This window comes from Colobus angolensis, unplaced genomic scaffold, assembly GCF_000951035.1.
Source record: "Colobus angolensis palliatus isolate OR3802 unplaced genomic scaffold, Cang.pa_1.0 Scaffold580, whole genome shotgun sequence".
In the NCBI taxonomy this organism is placed as follows: Eukaryota; Metazoa; Chordata; class Mammalia; order Primates; family Cercopithecidae; genus Colobus; species Colobus angolensis.
The window spans coordinates 645,823-671,039 of NW_012119377.1; the positions used below are offsets into that span (position 1 = coordinate 645,823).

Here is a 25,217-nt window from a genome sequence, read left to right on the forward strand (position 1 = left end):
CTTGGCTGGTACTAGAATCAGTTGTGTAGTTAGTTGCATAGATGAGTAAGAGAGTTAAAATTTGTACTGGTGGCTGCAGACATAGCCATCAATATTATTCATATTCACGAGTGTTGCACAGGCATAACCAAGAACAGACGCATCAAAGGTCATCAAACTATGACAACATTGCAGATTTGGGGCTGAAAATGTACTTAAATCAAGTATACTGTCATTATGCCTTTGAATGGTTATCTCATTTAATTATCAACAGCCTTATGTAGTAGATATTATTATCCCTGTGTTACAGTTTGGGAAACTTAGATTCAGGGAGGTTGAGACTTGTACAAGCTAATATGGTTAGTTACGTGGCAGAGTTGAGCTATAAACCCAAGTCTGATTCCAGGTTGTTACACATTCTATTAGACTATCACTTTAGGGCCTCCACCCTTGCTGTCTTCCCATTCTATATAATTTTTACCTCTCACTGAAACCTGTTTCACGCTCTTCAAGAATTCCATGTCTTTGGGCTCCTTTCCTATTGAAATCTGCTCTCATGATGGAATCTGCTATAGAGTTGCATGCATTGTATTATGAATTTAGACAGTGCCACCTCTTCAAAGGGAATTTATATCATATATTTTCAGTGGAGAATGAAAGTCCCTCTGTTAAAGATGCTCTGGTATCAGTGAGTAGGAGAGAGAGCTATTTGGAAATAGGAGTCAAAGGGTCCAATGACCTGTGACATCCAGTCAGGTAAGCAGCAGCTATGTACACACAGGCTTTATAAAGCAGACATGTTATCATGTAAGCAGCACCTGTGTATACACAGGCTTTATAAAGCAGACATGTCCCACTACTTAGACTAGCTGTGTTTGGAGAAAGGGAGTCCATCTCTGAGGGTAGGTGGGAAAGGTCCTTTATATCCCAGAGATTCAATCAGCCTATGATTCGACGACTCAGAGGGGTGAGCAATTATCTAGTGATATCAACTGGGAAAGATCAGGCCAAAAAGAAATCTACATTCTGACTTCAATGGTTTGAATTGCCTCCTTGAATACACCCCAAAATAGCTCAAATCTTTGCTTCATTTGGTCAAATCATCCTCTGAGTTTCCTTGTTTCTGTAGGAAGGATCATCTTTCATTAAAAAGTGGTGGTTGGGGGAGGTGGCTAAAATCAGAAGTTATTTAATGTTAGAAAGGCCCTCACAGGATCTTTTCATTTTACAAAGGACCTAACTGAAACCTAGAGAAGGCATGGTTTGTTAGAAACAGAGTTGGGGCTGGAACCCAGGACAACTGGCTCCCAGCCCAGGGTTCTGTTTAACCTATCCTGCTGTCTTGTAATATTCTTTTCAAAACTCATATTTTCATTTAGTCCCTGGTAAGGCCAGAAAAATGCAACCATCAAAGTGAGCTTTAGCAAGGGAAATGACTGCCTCTCTACTTAGCCCCGTTCTACTGGGGGCTTTTTCTTTTGAATAACTTGATACCCCAGTAAATTTATTCTGGGATGCATATATTTAATTAGAGATAACCATCTTCTATTGTCTGCTTTTCCAGTTGAGCTGGCTTCTGAGCAGCAGGAAGAAGGCTGATCTTCAATAGTGTTTGGTTTGTGTGTTGGCCCTGCCTGTAGGTAGGAAGAAGTACTGAGTTTGAAGCCAGGTGACCTGACCTGTTGTGTCCCAGGAGGGAGTCCCTACCTACTTGACTAGTTCAAATTTGGGCTTTGTAGGCCTTACCTCTTTTGGCCTTCTCTTGTCAGAACTGTTAGGTGGCCCTGAGATGACTGACCTAATGACTAACACCCCACTTCCCACCTGAAAATCCAGGCTTTTGTCCTGCTTGCCTGCCTGCTGCCTCAGCTTGATTTACCTGACTCACCTTAATCTTAATGGCGGTGACACATGCAAATAGCACATACATTTAACAAGGAGCAAGCCCCACTGAAGTAGAAGTCTGATTTTTATACAGCAGTTTCAGCAAAGAGAATCTCCTTTGCTGAATCTGAAAGAAAACAATAGCTTACATTCAAGTAGGCTGGATTTCGTGGCCCTTTCAGCACGTTATAGAATGGTATAGTGGTTAAAAGAGAAGGCTCTGGAGCCAGGCTGTGTTCATCCCTTGCTCTGTCACTTACCAGTTATGTGACTGGACAAGTGACTTAACTTCTCTATGCCCCAGAATCCTCATCTGTGAAATAGACCTAAGTCACAGAATTTTGATGACTGAAATAATAAATAAATGTAAATCATTTAGAAGGATGCCTGGTATGTAAGAAGCACTATGTTAACTCTTATTATTCTCAATACTATTCCTAGCAGTATCTACAAAGGAGTCATAGGAAGAACAAATGAAAGGTGTGATCTTCTGGAATTAGTTGAAAGTGCCGTTCTTTTGGTTCAGAGATTTTTTTTTTTTTTTGCAAATTATAATGCTGAGGTGATTTTCCTCCACCATGTCTGTTAACATCACCGTGGTCCCTTCGTCTCTAAATTGAAGTTAAAATTTTGTCTTGCATAGTCAATCTTGCAGACACATACATTTTCCCCAAAGAGGGGAGCAGTCCTGTTGCTGCAACAGAAATGAATACTGTGCTGAGTACATAGAAAGTGAAGGGCCCTTGTAAATAAAGTAGCAAATTAGCAGTGATTTTGCCAGCAGTTTTAAAACAAATGGATTGAAAGAGATTTCAATAACTACATGCCTAACTTAGAGCTGCACTTGAAGCATTTAGTAAATGTGTCATTTCAGTATTGAAAACAGAATCTAATCAAAGCATGTTTATAATTAGACATCACATATAATATCTCTCAAAATTACATTACACTAGGTGAGATGCCATTCCTTGGAACACTGAAGTCTACTGTTTGTTAGGCCTTTGCTATTATTAAAAAGAACAGGTTGGGGGTACCAACAGAGACTCAGATAAATGAAAGTGCTTAATTTTAATTAGAGAGGGAAAAAAAGCCACACACAATATGGGTAGCCTGTATGGAGAACCTTGTGCCAGTAAAACCTGCCTCCAAAGGTATGACTCTATATTAATTTAAATCAGACAGACATTGGCACTGTGTTCTTTTATTTTTCATTAACATTTTGATTTAGAACAACAGATTGCTGCAGTGAGGGGACAAGAACGGCAGCCAGTGAGCCATCTGCCGAGCATCTCGCTGACGACTCTACTAGCAAAAGAAGCCGGTGACTATGGAATATATGCAAGAGGGACACACACCATTAGCTAAGTGACAGGATAAAAGATGGGAAACTTTGCCGGGTCAGAGGAGACAGAGATGGAGAAGGCAAAGCACAGCCCATTCTGATTGGAATTTGAAAAGATCCAAGTACTTGCAGCAGGCCAATAGGATGGCATTCTATGGAGGATTTGCTTGTAGCGTTATTTTTTTTCCTTTGAAATTACAGGTAGAACAAGGAAAGAGAAGTGACAGGCTAAACACACAATAATTTGCCACACTTCTTACATGAGTTATGTTTTCCAGATCAGTAAACATTTACCCCTTTAGACATACTAACTCTTGAGCCATTTGAGATAGAAATCTTTCTAAAGTGGAATCCCTCCCCCACTACCATCCTTTTAAACATAGTAAAGCACTGGTATACCAACGCGGGAGCAGTAGGAGTGGTCTGTCTGGGGTGCAAACAGTAAGAGGGTAGTGTGTAGAGAATTTAAAGACAGTAATAAACTGTCTACTTGTTTTTTATTATCGTATGCACAGGCATTTCTAAATATCAGTGGAAAAATACTCCTCCCAGCTGGGATGGACCTCATATATCACCCCTTCCCCACAATATACCAGTGCAGTAGAATGAACAGAATTCAATTTTCTATGGATGATTCAGGGTCTTTACTGGCAGCTCCAGTTCCGGTACCGAGTTTGTTGTCCATGAGGTTACTTGGCCTCTTGGGTCTATTTGCCCCTACCTGAATTAATCCCAGACTGTTGTGCTTTTATAGTTGGTGATTCTGCATGGTGTTCCTTTATTGTCGGCTGTCACATTTTAGTATATCTGCTTTTAGGAGTGCTTCATTTCTAATATGCTATCTATCTTCAGTAGCCTAGGAAGTACTGAACATTGTCAGCTACAGTGGGAAAAGAGATAGAAGGCTATGGAAATAGACAGAAAATTAAAAGCACAGTAATCCGTATCTTCTGCATAATAAGGTGTGGAGGTGTTTGATGCATTGTAGAAAGTTTTTTCTTCAAAAATGGTTAAAATAAAAATAGCACTTGTACTGCTGAAAGATGTGTGCTTCAAATATCTGGAAAATTAGCTTAGAATGACTCATTCCATTATAATGCTAGTTAAATGGAGACAGCATGTTGCATGGAAGGAGCACAAGATTAGACTAAGGTTTGAGTCTCACCCCAGCCACTTACTGAGTAAAACACTTTAACTCCTTTGAGCCTGTTTCTTTAAACTGTAAAATGGGCATAGTAATACTATCAGCCTGACCTACCTTATTATGTATTAGATTTTCTAGTGGATGCTCCCAGTAAACTGCCACCAATCACTACAAGTCACCATCTCTCTCACCCTCCCTCACACTGGACCTGGTACACACCTTTAGGGATCATCTCCATCTCTTGACTTCCTTACCTGATCCACTAAACTCTTAAGCCATATTTATGTTCATGCATATTTCCAATTAATTACTGAGGTCTTTCCACCAAAGGTTGAGGGCTTCTTACTCAGAAAAGCCTAAGAAGAGAAATTATCTTTAGGCAACCTGTGTAAGATGAGCTATGGGATTTCCGGGTCAAAGTTGACATTCATAATAATAATCAACTGGAAGTGCGTTAAGAAAAGTTAATTCTTTATGACATCTATTTCCATTTTCCCCTCAACTCCCAAACATACACCCACACAACTGAACACAGGATTTGAGGAATAAATTAATGTTCCTTTATTAACCTCTCTTGATATTTAGTCAGCTTTGATCCTGTCCCATCTCAGCTTCATCATTTTATTTTATCTTCAGAGGGCAGTTCCTTTTGTCTCTAAAATAGGTTTGGCCTCAACCTGCAACTTTACAGCTTCACACACCTAGGCTGAACTTCTTTCTTTGTTCTCTCTCCATGATGCTTAATCAGCTGAGAACTCAAGAAGGGAGGAGGTAGTGCTGACTTGTGATCTTGTTCTCATCTTTTTTTTTTTTTTCTGAGACAGAGTCTCGCTCAGTCGCCCAGGCTGGAGTGCAGTGGCACGATCTCGGCTCACTGCAAGCTCCGCCTCCCGGGTTCACGCCATTCTCCTGCCTCAGCCTCCAGAGTAGCTGGGATTACAGGTGCCCGCCACCTCGCCCTGCTAGTTTTGGTATTTTTTTTTTTTTTTAAGTAGAGACGGCGTTTCACCGTGTTAGCCAGGATGGTCTTGATCTCCTGACCTCGTGATCCGCCCGTCTCGGCCTCCCAAAGTGCTGGGATTACAGGCTTGAGCCACTGTGCCCGGCCCTTGTTTTCATCTTACAGTTCACCTGTAACACCTTGAACAGGAAAGGTAAAATATTGCTCAGCACTATGAATGGATGAGCCACATCAAGGGGTCACCTTTTGGAACTTCTCTTTCTGTCAGCCTCCCTGCAGGATCCCCACAGGCTGCACTGGTTCCATGAGGTGGTCAAAGTAGCACTCGTCTAAGTAGTGTGATTTGCAGGGTTACTGCAAAATTAAATGCTACCTACCAGAAATAGTTCTCTCATTGGCTTGTGCAGTTTCCAGAATGCCCCTGATAAATTGTAAATATGCCATTATAGCTATCAAAACATGAGGGCCCTGATACTCCAAATAATTCGCCACAACTTAAAAATTGAGCCTTGATTATTAGCTCAATATTTATTGATTTATTGGTTTTAATTTTTAACTCAACATCTATTTAGTGGAGAACAGAAAAAGATGCCCACTGGTGGCAGCATTTACTTTATGACAGGCATTATGCTGAGGATTTGATATGAATTCTGTCATTTAATCCTGACAATCACCCTAGAGGGAAGACAGTATTATTCTATAGATGAGATAAGTTCTATAGATGAGCACAGAAGTGGCAGAACCAGAATTCTAACCCAGGCTAGCTCTAGCTTTAAAGCCCATACAATGCTGCCTCTAATATTGGAGCCCAAACTTTCTCCAACCTTGCTATCACAATGAACAAAACAAACCCCTGTATCTAACCAGTTCTACCTCTTTACAAGGCAATTGGGAGCTTGAGGAGTTGGGGAATAGGGCATGAGATATACATTTCAGAGCATGGACGTCTGCTGTGGAGACCAGACTTGAAGGAAACATCTTGATAGAATCAGGGGCATCTTTCAAACATCTTGAAGTCTCTGAGTTCCTGAGCAAGGGAGGGCAAGGAAAGATGCAGGATCTCCCCTGCTCCAAACCCTTCAAGGGAACCCCATAATATCATTTGAATTAAACATAGTTGAAGCTAGAAAGGACCTTGGAAGTCACCTAATCTAATTCCCTTATTTTACAAATGGGAAAAGGTGAAGCCTAAAGAAGGGACAGTCTCATAGCTAGTTAGTAGCAGCAGGGCAAAGGGAGGAATCTAGGGTTTTTTTTTTTTTTTTTTTCCCCATAACACATTACTTCCCTTATATGTATCGAAGAATTTAACTCTGAGAAAACCAGAGATTTTAGCATCTCAGTTTGAGCCAAGCAGCCCTAAATACCACATCTTTATTTTTTCCTAGCTTAATTGGAGAACACAGTCACAGTTCTGAGATCATGTATATCTTCAGGACTCATTCACTGAGGCTGTCAGAGGATCTGCTTGTCCTCACTAATTTTGAGCTCAGAGATTTAACATGTCCCCAAACAGCCTCGTTTCCTTTAATAACCTATCATTGCCTTAACAGTCATATATGTATTGAACCTTATCTGACAGTATTTATATTTTCAGCTGGCACCAACTCTGGGCTAAGGGATTCCATATGTTTACTTCCCACTGTGTAAAGTAGGCTTGACTTTGACTCGCCCGGAATTTGTTCCTTTCAAGCTTCCAGAGTGGGGAGATCTTTTTTTGTGGCATAACAGGACTTGGTGAACAAGATTCTTCCCCTTTCCTTCCACTTTGCTGATTTCAAACTATGGGCACTTACTCCAGACACAAGAGGCCCAATTTTGGCGGGCCCCTCCTGGTGAACATTTTAGGTGCAGCAGCCCATGATCTTTGCAGCATGGCAGAGCTGTCCAATTGTTTTCCCTGATGCTTCCTGGCCAAGGCAGATAGTCCCTTTTAGCAGGAGCTGTGGGGATGACAAGGTGAGGGCAAGCTGCTTCTGGCCATAGGTCTCCTTCAGCTGAAAGGCGGAAAGGGGGCACTTCAAGATTGAGGGAAGAGGGTGAATCTTGATGTACACTGTCCAGGCCACAGTGGCAGCTGGGGAAGGCAGCCAAAATTCTGGGGAGCTAAGACTAGTGAGACCACATTTGAGTTTATTGTATTAACACATTTCACACTACATTTCTTAATGGTCTGCCTTGCTGGATGGCATTTTTAGTCACCTTTGGAGCTTGCTATTGAAAAACTCCTTTCTTGTTTCTTTTAAAAATAACCTTCTGTGCTGTTGAAGTTGAAAAGGTTGTCAGATGGAAATGTTTATGTGCTCTCATCTCAGCTAAAAAAATGTAAAGATGAAAGTATCCTACACATATATTTACTGAGTACCTGACGGGATATAATTCAGGGAATGCAGTGATATCTGAGCTGCCATCGGTGATGCAGCCCTTGCCTGACGTGGGCTATATGCATGCCAGCATAAAATGAATAGTCCTCTGACTGTAATCAATTTACTTGAATCAAACAATTGGCAATTGTATTTTTAAGCAACTGATAATTTCATCTACTATACCAACTTTTCCAAAAACACATAACTGAGGACTGACTGCAAAGATAAATATTAATAATCAAAGAAAGACCATGTGCTGCAGTGGTCATTGCTGGGGATGACAGCAATCTCTTGGGAATCTGGCCAAGTGTGAGGTCATTCGCCCTGACTGAATCCTCCCCCTACCATCACCTTCCTGCACCTTTACTTTCCCTCACCTGGAATGAAGTTGGTAAAAATACAACAAAGCTATGCTATATGTGGCTTATCCTTGTGATAAAACCCCAAATAATCAGTTACTACCAACATGGATGCCACAACTGTATTTTTTTTTTTTGTTACTACTTTTTTTTTTTTTTTTTTGATGAAGGTCAACAAATAAGGATCTGCAGTGATTGCTTTAGGAATATGTTTGGGAAATCAAGAGACATGAATTCTAGTTTCATTTCTGTGACTGGCTTTGTGACTTTGAGCTGTCTCCTCTTTGAATCTTTTTTATTAAATATAACATTAAGATGACGGACTAGATGATCGCTAAGGTCCCTTCTGTCTGTAACAGTCTATATTTCCAATACAAGGAATTTTATTTTAAAAGTATCTTCCCAGGCTCACTGTATTCAGCCTAGTCTCCGGCACCCTCTGCATCTCCAGTCCTACCATACAACAATCATGTTACATCTACCTTATATACTTTACTTCATAGTTTTCAAAGGGCTTTCACATTTATTCTCTCATTTGATCTTCATAACATCCCTATAAGCTATATAGCTCAATAATTACTATCTCCATTTTGTAGATGAAGAAACTGAGACACAGACTACTAAAATAACTCATGCAAGGCCATAGGGCTAGATAATAGCAGAGATGGAACAAGAACTCAGTTTTTTGACTCCAAATCTGGTGCTTTATTCCCCTTTGGCAAATGTCACATAATGGCAACTACTATTTGTTGAGTGTTCACTTTCCACATATTTTATTTTTTAATTTTTACCACAGTGGATACTAACATTTCCTCCACTTGTCAGAAAGAAAAACTGAAGTTTAGAGGGGTTGAGCTCCTCACCCAAGGCTATACAACAAGAAAGAGATAGATCCAGGATTTGAACTCAGAAAGTCTGGCTTCTGATCATAACCACCATTGCTGTACTGCCTGTTGAGTTATATAACATGTGCTTTAAAGAGGATGGAAAGTCAAGTTCTCACTTTGGTTGCTCTACCTGGTGGAGGAATAATGATCATCCCAAAAAAGACCAGAACAGCTAAAAGTCAGCAACTATTTATTACATATTTACTGTGTGTTCAGATCTGTGATAGAATGTAGGTATTAGAGGAAGTTGAGGTATAATTGTAAGCCTTAGTGAACTGGGAATCCACCTCAATGCATAAAGTTGTATAATGGTTGTGTGTGTGTGTGTGTGTGTGTGTGTATGGGCTTACATATATAATGGACTTATATATATATATATATATATAAGATATATAAATATATGTATGTAGGGTAATGGTTTTGTATGTCATAAAATAACTGATACAGTAACACAAATATTAAAAATCAAAATTTTAAAGAACACTCAAAGAGTCTAGACAAATGCTTGCAATATAATATAAAGTAAAAAGGCAGGATACAAATCTGAACACATGTTAAAACTTAATTTTGGGTGATTTTAAATTTACCTGGGTAATTTTCCTTCTCTATATTTTTGAAGTTTTTTGTTTGTTGACAATTAGCAGAAATTAATTTTACATTTTAACTTCTATAATCATAAAAACGTTTTCCACATTAAAAAAATCAGGTAGGGCCTGTATTCCCAGCACTTTGGGAGGCCGAGACGGGCGGATCACAAGGTCAGGAGATCAAGACTATCCTGGCTAACATGGTGAAACCCCGTCTCTACTAAAAAATACAAAAAACTAGCCGGGCGAGGTGGCGGGCGCCTGTAGTCCCAGCTACTCGGGAGGCTGAGGCAGGAGAATGGCATAAACCCAGGAGGCGGAGCTTGCAGTGAGCTGGGATCCAGCCACTGCACTCCAGCCTGGGCGACAGAGCGACACTCTGCCTCAAAAAAAAAAAAAAAAAAAAATTCAGGTAGGGGTAATATGACTTACTAGAGAATAAGAGAATTAGACAATTCTCTTATTAGACAATTAGAGAAAAGGAGATAACAGAAGGTAGTAAAGTAATAAACCTGTGGTGTTACTTTATTACAGTTTTCTGCTGATAAGGCTGCAAAACATGGCAGAAAAGACCCCACTCTGAGAATCTGTTAGTCTAGATTCTCAACTTACTTCTGCTACTAGTGAGCTGCATCACCTTTGGCAAATCTCTTCTCCTTTCTTATTCTTATTTTCCTCATCCACAGAATGAAGTAATTAGATTAAAATGATTTGATCCAGCTCAAACGGTCTGTGATCTATAAGAGGACTTCAAGACTTTGTTTTGCTCATTTTTGACTATAGATCAGAGGGTGGTAAATTATGACAGGTTAACATTGGAAGCACTAAATGGAAGATACGATTAATTGTGGCCCCTGAAACTCATGTTTTACTGTATTTCTAATTAACTTGCTGTGGATTTATTCTTCCTCTCTGCCACCTATTTAAAACTGACAGTGTTATCATTTTTATATATGTCATTGTGCAGCAGTGAAAGCTAAGAGAATAAGGATTATGTTGGGAAGACATCTTAGAGAAGTGCCAAAAGTTGGAAAACCTGCATTACAACCTCAGCTCAGTTATCAATTAGCTGTGTAACCTTGGGCTAGTCACTGAGCATCTCTGTTCCTCCTCTTCAGTTTCTTCATCTGAAAAAAAGATCAGTGATTCCATGTGAAAATATAGGGATAGGCTTGAATAGGAAATGAGAAGAGGAGATGATACTCATGGATTATGGGTACACTGGGAAATGAAGTGGTTAAAAATTGCCTTTGGTTATAACCCAGGTTTTGGTCTGCTGGATACAGCATGCTGTTAGATACAGAATACAGAAGAAGAGATGGGAGCAAAAAAAAAAAAAAAAAAAAATTAGAGAATAAAAAGCCAGTGGTCCTTAGCAGGATCCTTTCTCATGAATCTATCCTTATGGAATCAGCTAGTTAAACTTTGCTCTGAAGAGACTAGAGACTACAATGCTGGAAAATCACATTAGCAAAATTTCTCTTTTAATCTTTTCCATATCTCCTTCCTTTGCTATTTTCAATCTGACTTAGGCAAGCACCATCAAAAGAAAAAAATACATCCACTCAAACTTATACGTTCTTAACTTCCACTCACACATCAGCCTTAATTTAAAAAACTCAGAAAACTCATGACTGGGAGAGCCCAGTTGGAACTACATTTTTCCTAGTCTGAGTGCGGGATCAGGATCCAGGATCTGGGATCCACTCTTCCACTCTCCCACTTTAAACACATTAAAATAGAGGTCACATTTGAAGAAAGATTATTCTTTCCTTTGAGCCAGCAAGTGCTAAGGTTATCATATTACTATCCATGCTGCTTTACCCAAATCATATCCAGTTTAGAGAAAAAAAAATATCAGAAGGGATCATGTCCTTCTGGACAATTTCACTTAGTGGTGGCATGATTAGGCTTAGTGGTATGTGTGCCCTGGTTTTTTTGAGGTATCAAGTAAATTCTTTCTTTCTCCACTTTTTTTTTTTTTTTTTTCCCCAAGCAAACCTCTTATGCCCAAAGCAGCATTGTGGGTATTCAAAGGTGATCTCATTCAGCTTCTTTTCAGCTACAGATTCACAGGGCATACAGGTTAGTTTGAAGGGCTTTGGGGATAGTTACAGATGGGAAGAATATCTTCCACAGTTTGGTTCTGACTAATTCTATTCCTTACCAACCACTTCGGTACTCTGTGTTTATATGTTGAACACATATGTTAGACATTATGGTCAATATTTTACGTGGATGATCCCAATCTTCACAACAACTTTATAATATAGTTACTATTATATTTATTCTCATTAAACAGATGATGGAACTGAGGCTAACAGAGGTTCTGTAATTTGCTCACAGTCATATGGCTAGTAAGAGAGCCAAGATTAAAATGCATTTAGTAGCTCTTGCAGAAAGTATACTGAATGCTTGCAAGAGGCTGTGATATTTAGTGGAAAAATTGCCTAGACTCAGAGATGTTCCAGAAATGCATCTCTGTTGAGCTTTCATCATATGAATGGCAAGAGACTAAAAGGATTATCAACTGCTAGAAATAGGTATGTGCCATTTGTGTGCCAGGGCAGTGCCTGCTCCAGAGGAGAATGAACAGTATGGAGGGCCTCTCTTGGGCTCTTGATTCCAGGGCCCATGAAGAAAGTTCACTGATGGCCCTGGCACTTATCTAAGTGCTTTACATCCATTTGTGAATTATTTTATTTAAAACTCTCAACAATCCTATGAGGTAAGAACTATTATTATCACCACTTTATAACTGGGGAATCTGCGGTACAATGAAGTTAAGTAACTTGCCCAAGGTCTCACAGCTAGTAAGTGGAAGAGTTGGGATGCGCAAGGATAAGCCACAACTGGCTGAAATGCTAACCATTGATTTCAAGGATTCAATGTTTTTTTATCACAGGCTCTCATAAAGGCAGAGAGTAGATGAATATGAAGAGGAATTTCTAGATATAGAATTTGAGGCGCTTCATTTTGGATGGTCTTTTCTCAGTAAGAAATGAAATGAGATGGTAAGAATTGGACAAAAATTAATGAAAGAATGTCTTTTTTTTTTTTTTTTGAGATGGAGTCTTGCTGTGTCCCAGTCTGGAGTGCAGTGGCACGATCTCAGCTCATTGCAACCTCCGTCTCCTGGGTTCAAGTGATTCTCTTGCCTCAGACTCCTGAGTAGCTGGGACTACAGGCACACACCACCATGCCTGGCTAAGTTTTGTATTTTTAGTAGAGATGGGGTTTTACAATGTTGGCCAGACTGATCTTGAATTCCTGACCTCAGGTGATCCTCTGACCTTGGTCTCCCAGAGTGCTGGGATTAGAGGCATGAGCTACGACGCCCGGCCGATAGAATGTCAAAGATGGAAGTCACAAACATCATCCAGAAGAACCTCGCTAGTTTGTAAATGATAAAAACTAGAGCCAGAGATAGGTGTGATTTACCCAAGGTCATCCAGGCAGTGGATATCAGAGCTGAGACTGGAACCCAGATCTCCTACTTTCTGTCTCATTGTTCATTCCACCACCCTCCTATTGCTCTTACAACTTTTATTGTTTTCCAAGGCCATAGGAAACATGATATCTCAAATGTTCTGTTACCTATAGGTTATTTCATAAGACTTCAACATAAATTGTGTAGTGTATATATGGGTCACTTAGTCTTAATCTATACCGTAGGGGTGGTCAGTTACCCTCATTTGGAAATACATAGACAAGGAATAGTTATTCAGCATTTAAAGAATTCTAATCAAGAAATGATTCTAATAATCACCTCAGGAGTTTATCTCCAATGAGCACCAGAAGCTTTGTTAATTAACATTAAACTTCTCGTTGGTGAAATTAATAGTGTTCAACATATGTAGACTGGCTAGAAATATGGTAGAGGAGTTCCCCAATTAGCATAAATAAAATATAAGCATCTAATAAACTCTATAATATTATCCCTTAGAGAAAATGGTACTGTAGGTTCAATTTGTAAATTGTGTTGTGGACAGCCACTGATGGGGACTTTTGGTTAGCAGAATCCTGCTACTAGAATGTTGTCTTGTGTACCTCAAGTAAACCTTCATGCAAGGTGCTGTTGGAGCACCTAGAAGCAAAGGTAGCTGAACTTGAGTCTACAGAACAGGATATCCAATTATTTTATGTCTATTTGCTATTATTTTAATGAGAAGTAGAATATTGTCTGAGTGAGTCTTGCTGTTATAGCTGGTAGTGAGGTTAATGGGGAGAAGATCTATAGCCTCACTTTAACTATGGCAGGCTATTAACATCCAACAAAAAGTACCTAATGATTGTGAGTGACCAGATTGGGTTAGGTTAGTTTACAACTCCAGACAACTATTACATCTCTATTTCATAAGACCCTGGTCTAAAGTTGATGAGCCTCTTTCTCAGAGTATATGGGAAGTTCCTACCTTGAGTGACTGTTGACATAGCCTTACTTGACCCAGTGGCTTCCCAGTTGTGGGCCTGGGGTTTGCATGTTCTAGAACCTAAGAAGTTGTCCCAAAGCACAGCCCTCTCCCCGCCAATGGTGATGTACCTCTTCTGATCTGCTGAGCGCTTATTAATGACCTTGTGCCAGCATTCTGACCTTGCTGAGGGCCTCCGCATTGCTTGGGGGAAGGTTAGTTAGAGTCGAGCTGGCACTCAGTCATGAAAAGCTACTAGATATACAGTATATGTACATGGGACCACAAGTATTTCCACAAAGGAGAAAAAATTCTACCATATTGAGATACTTTGATGGCACACTATAAGAAGAAAGTCAAAATAGAATTTTTACTGAGAAGAGCTTTTCTCTCTGCTGTTCTCAGTAGTTATAACTACCAGTTAATAGAACTTTCCTCAACCAGTAACCTAGCTGCTAAAAAGAGGTGTATAGTATAGTGCAGAGGTCAGAAACGTGTACTTTCCACTCCCAGTCCCTCTAGGTCCTGTTTCAGGCACTTTGTTTGTCCCATAGTGGTTTAAGAAAATTGAATTTGAATGTCTTCAGGCAGAAGCATGGGCTCTCTGGATTGCCATAGGCCCCACCATTCCCTATTATAACACACCTGGTCCAATTACCTTCCACATTTATGTGGTCAGCATAGCCCCTATATACGTTTGAAATTTCAACCCAAGTTGAAATTGATTCAGGCTCTAGAGACAGGAAGATCTCAGGTCGAATCCTGGCTCCACTACTTAGCTAGTTGTGTGACCTTGAGCTAGTTGTTTATACATTTTGAACCACCTATGATTCCTCTTTTAGAAAGTGGGGATGAGAGTTCCTTGCTTGTGGCAATATTGGGATGATTCCATGAGATAAAGCATGTAAAATGCTTAGCAGAGTGCCTTCCATGTGGTATGGGTTTAATAAATGGTAGCTGTTATTATTTTAGCTCTGGTTTTAAATTTGTTGATAGCAAGGATGGGGAAGAGGGCATATTGATTGCTATATGAACTGATTGTAATACATTTATTTTTAATAAGTGGGTTGGCATTTGCCATGACATCTAGTTCAGAGCATGTCTGAGGACGAATCATTAGCTAATAAGCAAAGAAAGGAAGAAGCATTGTCAAAATGAAAATAATTCCTTTGTCTCTACTTACCATCTCAAAGAGCATTTTGTTTTATTTCCCTCAGAGACTATGACTTGAGGTTAGTCTCTTAGTTCTTCCAAGTCTTAGATTTCCAGCCTGAAAGCGAAACTCTAATGCTTGCATAGGCCAATAGCACCTCAGTTACATAGAGAAGTAACATATGTGAAAGTGCCTGGCATAATACCTGGTGCTCAGTGGGTATTCAATAAATATTCAATCTGAATCTGTATATGTCTGTAGTACTGGGGCTTTTTAAACCTATGATTCCTAAACAAAGTGTGCATTTATTATTGCCCATAGACCTTGGTAAAATGCTTATCTTGATATTTTCTGATTCAGTACATCTAGGGTATGACCCAGGAATTCATACTTAATAAGCATCTCTGGTGATTCTAAAGCAAGTGGCCCAATTCAAGAAACACTGTTTAATGAACAAGGAGCTTTGGAAACTGCAATGACGTACTAGGATATTTGAGAATGTGTAACAGGTTCTGACTGACTTTGGACATTAATGGCCTTTCTGATCTTAATTGTACAAGGGTGTTCACCTACACAAAGACCTGTACCCACACCCATGAACTTACCCCTCTGTGAGTTGGGTCCTGACCCCTTCACATCTCATTTATCACCTGTGGCTTGACCCCTTTCTGGGGAGCTACAAAGATGAGGGCCCTGGTTGCAATGAGTAATTGGCAAGGTAGTTCATCCAATCATGGATAATTGAGAGGGAATTATTTTTGATCACAACAATTTTTAAAACCTTAAACAAAATTCTCACCACCCCTCATCACAAACTGATTTTACCTTTGAAAATTTTCCACAGTAACTGGAAAATCCTGAAGCTGAAATCACCTATTGCAGCAAACACCACACACAGAACAGGCAGCAGGCCCACTACCATCAGAAGGGTATGACTTCAGTCAAAGGCAACTAAAATAATTAAAGATAACTAAAATCTTAGTGAATAAAGTACCAGAATTTATCCATGGAGAAGGTCAAATGTTGAAAAATAGGTGAAGTGTATTTGAGGGAATCTTCCTTATCCTCAAGAGTCTACCAGCGCCCCTCTGAATGCCCACAATCCATTTGGTGCCTCACTTCCTTGGGCAGGTATCTTGTTCTGGGTCATTTATCTGTCTTGGAAAGCCCCCTTGGAGGATCCTGCAAGGTAACAGGTGGTAATCTGAACAGAGAATTCTGGTTGAAATATTAATGACTGATAAGGATTTAATTTATTCCCTCCAGATAGCACGCTTGCATTTTGGCGCAGGCTTCCAGTGCAGTAATACAAATAAACAAATTTGTGGAATTTCAGACTAATGGCATACTGTTGGGGGGCAATTTTTCCGGGAAATTTTGCTATTTTGCGGTACTCAAATGACACTGGGTAAGTTTTTAATGACTTCCCTGGAGCAGTTCTCAACTCAGGTCTGCTAGAAAGTGACACTACTTCCCTTCCCTCCCATCAATGTGTGCCTGGCACAGGCCTTGAAAATGGAGTAAATTTTTCAGTCTCTTAGGGAACCAGAGAGAATTCAGGTTGTGTTGTACTTCTTGTTTCTAACCCTGTTTAAGGGAAGTCAGACAGCTGAGGAGCAGATGTTACATGCCTCCTTCTGGCATGCCTTGACCCAGAGAAGCAAAGTGGAAAGGGAGTTGGAACTGCATGCCAACCTTCGCTCTCTTGAGCAGGTTGTTTCTAAAAGGGGCACTTTGGGGTGTGGCAAGAAGCCAAGACACTGTCACCCGGGCTCATGATCTACTTCCTCTCTGAACCTGCCTTTCAGTCCCCACTCCACATCCCTACAATAAAACAACTCTAAATGCTATCATCAGATATCTAGTAATGCCATCTACAGACCTGGCTGAAATGGACATGGGCTTGTTGGAATGTGACAGATACATACTTGAGTAAGAAGGAGCCAAATGTGTCTCTTGCAGAACCTTCTTTGGAGGGCAAGAAGATACAAACATGGATAAGAGCTTGTCTGCGAGAGCCTTTTCCTTTAATGATCACAGTCTCCTTGCTCTGGGCTCTTCTTACTAAAAGTGTGGTTCCAGGACCAGAAGCATTGGCATCACCTGGGAGCTTGCTAAAAATGCAAATTCTTGGGCACCATCACAGACCTGGTGAATCTGAATCTTTGTTTTAACAAGATTCCTAGGTCATTGGTGTGCACATGAAAAATTAAGAAGTGCTGTTCTACACTGAATTGTGCCTCATAGGGTTGAGGGATCATTACCAGCTGTGTTTCCTCTCCTTATTCTTATCCTTGTTCCCCTGCACCCTCCAAATAAGATCAAATGATGGTTGTGTTGAGGATAATTGCTTAAGAAGCCAGTGACAGTTGGGAACTGAGGAACAGGGAGGTCCAGATAGAGCATGGGATGTAAACACTTCTGTGACCAATGACCAACTGGAAATCCAGAAGAGACTATGCTGGTTATTTCCACTGGGAGGGAGGCCAGAGTGTATGTTTGAGACAAGGTAAGGGAAGGATGGAGGGAGGAGGAGATACTCCTTAACTATGCTCCCAAATACCTCCAGAGATACCATTTAGTGACTGTGAGATGGATGTTACCTCTTAAATAAGGCATTCCACATACCATCCCAGGGAAAGGAAACTTACAGCTGGAAACACAGCTTCTCTCCCACCCTTATCCTCTCCTATAACCTTCCTTCTGTGCCATTGCATCTCCTGACAGTGCCCACATAGGCAGGTTCAGACTCCACAACAGCCTCTTCAATAAAATAAATACCTATGAACTTTAGCAGCTTCCCAAATTACCCCCAAAGGCTTTTAGATTCAACATGAAGAAGTTGAACCTGCCTATGCCTCGGGTGTACTTACACCCAACCTACTATGTGCAGTTAGACTTGTACTTTGGCCTGTAAAAGTCTCCTATGATCAAAGCCAGCTGACCTTTAGTTTGGGTAGAGTGAACGGTCACTCTGTGAATAATACCCAGAAACACTCCTATTTAAGTATCTTTCCTTGAAATTGAGGCAGTATGTTTCCCATAGTCCCTAGATCTAAAGCAAATACTCCCCCTGTTACATATATTAACCCTTTACCATGTATCTGACACTTTCATATGTATGAAATATATACCTATATTAGATATAAAGCTGTCACCCCCAAAGTAGAGTGCAGGCCCTACTGCACTCTACATCCTTGGAGGATGGACCAAGAATAGGGATATTCTGGTGGAGAAGGAGAAGGTCTGGGAATTAGGTCTGGAAAAGTCTAGGGTAGAAAATAGTCCCTAGGTAAGTTTAGTGTGGGTGGGATGCCAGAATCAGGGGCTGGTCAGTGAGTAGGCAGTTAGAGACCAGCAAAAGGGAGTTAGACAAACTGGATGGATAGAGCAAGAGAAGAAAATAATGGCAATAGAAGACATAGAAATATGGGGAAGACAATTTCTGTCCATGTTAACCTTTGGCAAGGACTGACCCTTTTTAGGGGCTGCTGCTTTAGCTCAAGGCTCATCCCACACACAGGCTGAGGCTATCTGTAGCTTTGTATCTGGAGCCCAGACAGTTTCTGAGCAACTACCAAGCTGGAGGGAATTCCTTTTGTGTCTGCACAACTCCCACAGTGCTGCTAAAGAATACCTATCACCCCCACCTGGGGTTTTAATTGCAGCCTCCTGTGGATATTTTATCTAATAAGACCCAAAGTAACAAAGCCAAAGGAATAAAGTCAAAACTTGATTTTTTAATGGAGCAGGTAAAGTATACAGATTATTTGCTTGACCTGCATTGAAGATAGATGGTTTTATGAAAGGTCCTTCAAATTTATTTTGCAGTCTCTATCTAAGACATTGATAGGGAAATCATCTGGATAAGCATGTTTATTAGTCTCCCCCAAAGTTATGGAATTCTATCTTCTAAAATTCTGACCCTCTCTTAAAATCTATGCCATCATTTAATCCTTAAACCAACTGTATAAAAATGACAAATCTCTTATCCACAAAGGAAGACAAATAATGATGCCTCAGGAGCGTCGTTTATTTTTCAATCTGTTAAAATGAAACCAGCCAATCACCTCTGACTACCCATAACAATGAAATTTAAAAATACATCAGGAGCCAAAAACATAACAAAAAGCTCATCGATCCTCCACTATTATCACTCAATCTTAGGGACTAGGGAGGGAAACGCAGAATTAAGGAAATTACCTCTGTAGGGGCAGAAGTAGGAAAATGTGAAAAACGAGTTTCATTTTAGGGAAAAAAGTTAAAATTGCAGAGAGGAAGAAAAACCATGGCCCATTTTGCAGTAAATGTAGATGGAGAACAAAATAATTCCCCTTATTCCTTTCCTTCAAACCCTTCTTGCTGCTCTCCCCCCTGATTTAGTGTATCAATAGGAAGCTGCCTTCTAGGAGAGGTAATACTCTTTGTAGGAAGCTCACCTTTACAGCCTGCTGATTGCCATCTATTTTTATGGCCTAAATGAACAGCATCAGCTTCTTCCCTCCCCCACCCTATGAAAAATAAATTTTAAAAACCATTAATAAACCTTGTAAAAAGGTGACTTAAATTTTTGACTGGCACCACTAAGGCAACGTCTTCGTGCTTCAGGGGGCTAAGCCAGACGGGCTGAGAAGTGAGCTAAGCCGGCAAGCTTACTGAAAGGCTGGCCAGCAGACAGAGGAGAGAGGGAGAGCAGCAAAGGCACAAAGGCAGGGAAGAGGGGGAGTGAGGGAGGGAGTGGAGCCAGAGCAGTCAATGTTGGGTAGTATGGCAAAATCTGTTTAAGGGAAGGAGCCTTGATCTTGATCCCAGGAGTCTTCACCTGGTTTCCAAATCTTACATGGAAAGGACAGACACCAAAGCCAAACCAAGACAAAACAAAACCCACCAAATTGCAAAGAATAGGATCAAGGGAGACATTTCCTTCCCAAATGGACATAAATAGTTAAATTGATTTTGGCAATTAGAATAATTAGATAATTAGATTGTGACTCTGTAGGAAAGAGAAAGAAACCTGTCTCAGCTAAGTATATTTGGTAGTGAAATGCGCTCAGTTATAAAAGGAGTGTATTCTCAGCAGGTATATTTCAAATGGCTTGAAAAAAATTAATGGAATAAAAATTTGCATCTGATGGGTTAGATTTAGCCAGCAAAAGGAATTTTACTTGGGACTCCATTAGAGCCTGCACTCCTAAGTCCTATTCTCAATCTCACCATCACCATTGTCCCTCCATCAACAGATTTTTATTTAAGCCAATGCGTTTAGAGCACAATTCCGTGGTGAATAACCTTTAAGGTTACATTTGCCTTTTCCCTGCTTCTTGCAAACAGTGCGTAATCCACAAGCACATTTGTTGGCTGTAAAGGTGTACAACAGCAATTTTTGCAATGACAGTGCGGAGAGGGAATATGAGATCTGTGTGCTAATGAGCTGACACTGCAGAGGCTGGGGCGGTGTAGTGTGGAGTGCACTACAAGTGCACAGCAGCAAGACACAGGAGGGGACTTCAAGGGAATCGGCGATGTTTCCTGAGGAACCAGGACAGCAAAGCCACACAATGGGACACATCAATCCCTTGGTGTTTCCATATCCCTGCCCCCAAAGCCTTAGGACTATCAAATCTGTTTTTTAAAGAACAAACATGTAACTTACATGTGTATATATCTCTTTTCATATATACTGATTGTGTGTCTATGAATGTATGTATCCTGAAGTCAAAATATTCACACCATTCTTGGTTCTGGGGTTATCTAGCTAAGTTAAAAAGTAAGGCAGCAAACTCTATAAATTCCCATGAAATGGGAACATGTGCTTCAAATCAGGTGAGCCTCTTAGATAAACTTCAATCCATTGAGATCCCAAATTAACCATCTTTCAAAGCCAGTGCGGCTCTTATTGGCCTTGTAAGACATGGAATAAAGTTGGAGTCTGTCTTAAGCAAACCTCTTGGGGGTTGTGCAAAAGAATTGGTTTCTGATGAAGAAGAGTCTTTAAATAACTGATGCCTGGGATTCATCACAAAGAAACTTTTCAAATAGGTTGTCAGAGGTTGTAGGGGTGGGTAATGCGGAGGGAGAATGGAGAACAGGGACACATACATGAAGGAATTACCCTTTGCTTATTCTTTGTATATTTGTTTACCTGCATACCTACACCCTAGGAAGTGTGTGCCTGCCTCAGGATTGAGGGTGCAGGACAGATCATGAGAAGAGATCAATTCTAGTGCTAAGGAAAGTTGAAACTAGGAATTTTGCCTAGGAATAAGGGAAAGTTTCTTTAATTTTTGCAGCCCGTTCCATATTGAAACAGATAGGAGAGGTGGTTGGCCAGATTGAGACTCATCTGTGGTTTTCTGGAATTCTCCCTAGGTCTCCAGAAAAGGGCAGGCCAGAGGATACAGAGGTTTTTCTTTGCACAATCAGGGTGATCAACTGGAGGAGTGGAACCTGGGGGTCACCTGTCAGGCTCTAGCACTGAACTAGAATTTCATGCCAGCTGGAAATATTTGATCTCCACTTCCACAAGAAAAAGAACAATCAAAGCCAGGGGCAGAAATGAGAAACACCTCCAGGGCTTCTTTGGCCCCTTGAAATCATTGGTTTCTGCATTCAAAGACTATGGTTAGACGAGTCATCTTTCTCATACTAAGCTACCAGGCAGCAGCTGCCTGGAGACAGCTTTGAGATCTGGCCCCCATTCAATGATTGTGACATTCAGAGATGTCTGTTTCAGGGACCAGAGAAGATGACAGCTTTCCTCCTCTGTCTTCAGAGAAAGCAACAGGCAGCTAGATACACAACACTGGTTTTTCTAGCTGTTTTTCCTCGTATGTCTGTGCATGCATACATGTGTATTTGACATAACTAAGGGCAAGGTCACGTTTTCGTTTTTTTTTCTTGTTGCCCAGTGAGCTACACTCCTTCTCCCAAACTCTCAAGCCCCTAGCCACAACCCAGCCTTGTAAGTGGAAATGCTATGAATTTATGGTGAGAGATTTTCATCAATTTCTTTTCCTTTCCCATGGTTGTTCTCTTATTGCCCTGAGAGGTAAGGCAGTAAGGCAACTCAATACCAATATGGATGACTTATTCCCTTTTCCTAAACCTGAGATTTTCACATGGCAAGAATCATTTCTGATTGCTTCTTGAGTGGGGTTCCGACAGTCTAGGGCTGGTGGGTGTCAATCTGGTTTGACCATAAGAACAGGACCAAAAACCTTGGAAATCAATCATTTCTGAGAAACCAAATGGTTCTCTTATCCCAGTTCTCATCAGTGAAAAGACACTGAAGGGAGTTGAAATAAATATTATTTGTTATTAATGAAAATAAACCCTGGTAGTTTAATGTATTTAGTTTTAAATCTGTTCTAATTGATATTTAGGAAGCTGCATTTGAGATTCAGCCTCTTGACAAGATCACAGTGCTGCAGGATTAAGAGTCAGATGTGTGTTGTAAATGCTGTGGAGACAGGCTGGGATTACCAAAATAAGATGCAAAGTATAGACAGACATTTCGTAACTTTCACACTTAGCTGGAATTAATAAATTCCTATTTTTGTCAATGTCAGAAAGCCAAAGAAAGTCAAATATGGAGTATCTCAGAACATGTTCATATAAGGATCTGTATCTTCAGCTAAAATTTTCTTAAAGCTGATAACTGTCATATTTCTTACAGAGTATGTCACCCCCCCAACCCCTTGGCCCAAGTCTTCAAAGCCAAGGAACCTGTGCCCTTGGAGAGAGACCCTTTCGATAGTTTCTGGAAACCATGTATCCTTTGAGGCAGAAGGATTTAAAGAAAGTCATATACAAAGTTTCACCCATCCAAACATAAACATCATTTCTCCCTTGGAAGAGAAAGGAAAAAAAACCCAAATTCCAAACTACATCAGCCATAAAAGCAAAACATATTTTATACCACATTCAGCCTCATTGTTGTGAAAACTTTTAGTGAAATAAGCTTACATGAAGAATTCTCAGTCTTTCTCACGAAACATTCCATTCAAGTAAAACCATATGTCCAACAGGCTATTAGCCATTTAGGTTCCTTTGGTTGTATTTTAGAAAATGTCCCCTTTTCAGAGGAATAATCACGGGGTACAGCTAAGGATTTCAGAACCGGTTTTGGGGCTGAATTCCTTCTCTTTCCATATTCAGTTTTCCTGCTCCAAGCCTCCTCTCCTCCTGCCCCCTCCTTGCTCTAAATTAAGAACTGTGTTGTCGTTAAGGATCATGGGGGTGAACAACACTAGGGGAGGCAGAACTAGTTTTCCAAATCATCACCTGATCACCATTTTCTCCCTTCCCCTCAGTTCGCTAGGCATTCATCACTTGCAATCAGTTTGTAGTCTTATCAGTTCCTATCAGAGCTCTCTCAGTAAGTAAGGTAATATTTGAGGACAGAAAGAGGCCAGGGAACCCAGCCTGTTCTGCCCCTCAAGGTCACTTGTTTGCAGAATTTCTCATATTTGCTTCCTACACATTAGGCAATTGTCAAATTCAGCTCGTTCCTACAGCCAGGCACTAGCTTTAACAGTCAAGTGATGTACATCCTGAATTGACTCAATCAAGAAGCTGCTGATTCTTTTTTTAATCTCATCTGAAGAAATTTCTCTGAACAACCATGCTATTTTTTTCTTTCTTTTTTTTCCCCAGTTTAAAAAAAAAGAGAGAGAGTGTTGGAGAAGGAACACACTAGGTTAGCAGGGAGGAAAATGAAACTTTTGCATCAAACACTATTTGGAGCAGACTTTTGCCCACTGTCTTGAGTTTTTCCTACTGTCTTAAGCCCCTCAGCAGTATCCTTTGGAGTTGATTTATGCAGCATGAAACCGGATGGATCAGAGCCCCTAAAATATCTACTGAGGCAGTCATCTCCCAGCACACACACAGACCCTAAGTGCCACAAGAAAGATGCAAATGAGGTCCCCAACGTCCCAAAGGGAGGAAAAGCAGATCTACTTACAAGCATTTGTCACAGAAAAACTATTGGAGGAATCCAAGTGATCTACATGGTAATTCAAATGGAAGGGCTTCTCGGTGGTGTTCTGGTTGGTGTTGTATAACTGCACGGCAAAGCGGAAAGCGCTGTGCTCCTGAACTGTGTTTCTCATGAAAAGTCCACCTATAAGCAAAGGGAACGGAGATTTGGCTGGTGTTCCCCCACCCTAGGGCCATTTAGAAACTGGGGAACAATATAGATACCGGATACCTCTCAATGCTACTGGGATGTGGGATTGAGGATTGATATTCAACCTGTGTGTCTTTCAAGACTTGTGAACTCAGATTTTGGCCAAGAGAAACCTGAATTCTCTAGACTGAAAAGAAGAGGCTAGAGAGAAGGGAGCAGAGGGGGCTGTTTTGGGTTAGGACGATGGAACCAAGAGTGAGACTTGGTTCTTTCTGAGGCGGAAACCTTCTTTTTTTTCTAGTCGCTCCCCCCGCATCCGCACAGCTGGTCATCTTTTCCTTGTGTGAAGGAAAAGGTTGGGAAGAAAAACAATATTGTTCCCCCTGCTACCCCAACCCGTTCCCCATAGCCACCCTCACCTGTGACAATACAGGGGGCTGGTTCAGAAATGGCAAATATTCTAACTTCTAGACTTGTAAATACAGACAGAAGCCAAGATAACTCCCTCCAGGAGCCCAGGAGCCGGGCTCCAGACAGACACAGCGGCAATTCATGAATTCGTGGTCTGCGTGACTTCGCCGCTTGCCCGCTCAGCTCCTTGTCTCACCTCCGTCTCCTACCCCATCCACCACCGACTCCGGCTGCTGCCCGGGTCTGGGAGATCCAAAGTGGGCTCCACCTCCCCCAGCACCAGCCTGTCTCCCGACAGCCGGAGACCCCGGACTGAGCACCCCGGGCCCGGGTTATGCGCCCTGGCGCGGCCAGACAGTCGGCATCACCCTGGGACAACTTCCAGGAGCTGCACGCACGCCATGGCAAAGTCCAGAGCAGCGAGCTGAAAAACCCCGACTCTTCACCCCCTTGCAGCATCCCAGCCTCCTGCTCGCCTCCGGTGCTCCTCTCAGCTCGGAAAACCTAGCATTTTACTCCCACTATCCCCAGGAGACCCCTCTCTTGTCCCAAAGGCTCTTCAGACCAGCCACCTCTTTGAGGATCAGATTCCCCCCGCCCCG

The 25,217-nt window shown here is 41.1% G+C and overlaps 1 protein-coding gene across 3 annotated transcripts in view; it reads right to left on the reverse strand.

Annotated features, from left to right (window-relative positions):
* Positions 1-25,217, reverse strand: part of GRIA3 (glutamate receptor, ionotropic, AMPA 3) — a 329,309-nt gene that overhangs the window by 302,799 nt on the left and 1,293 nt on the right. For all 3 annotated transcript variants that reach the window (XM_011962193.1, XM_011962194.1, XM_011962195.1), the window contains one exon: positions 24,040-24,198. In XM_011962193.1, the coding sequence (XP_011817583.1) occupies positions 24,040-24,198 (159 nt within the window). The remainder of the gene's footprint in view (positions 1-24,039; positions 24,199-25,217) is intronic.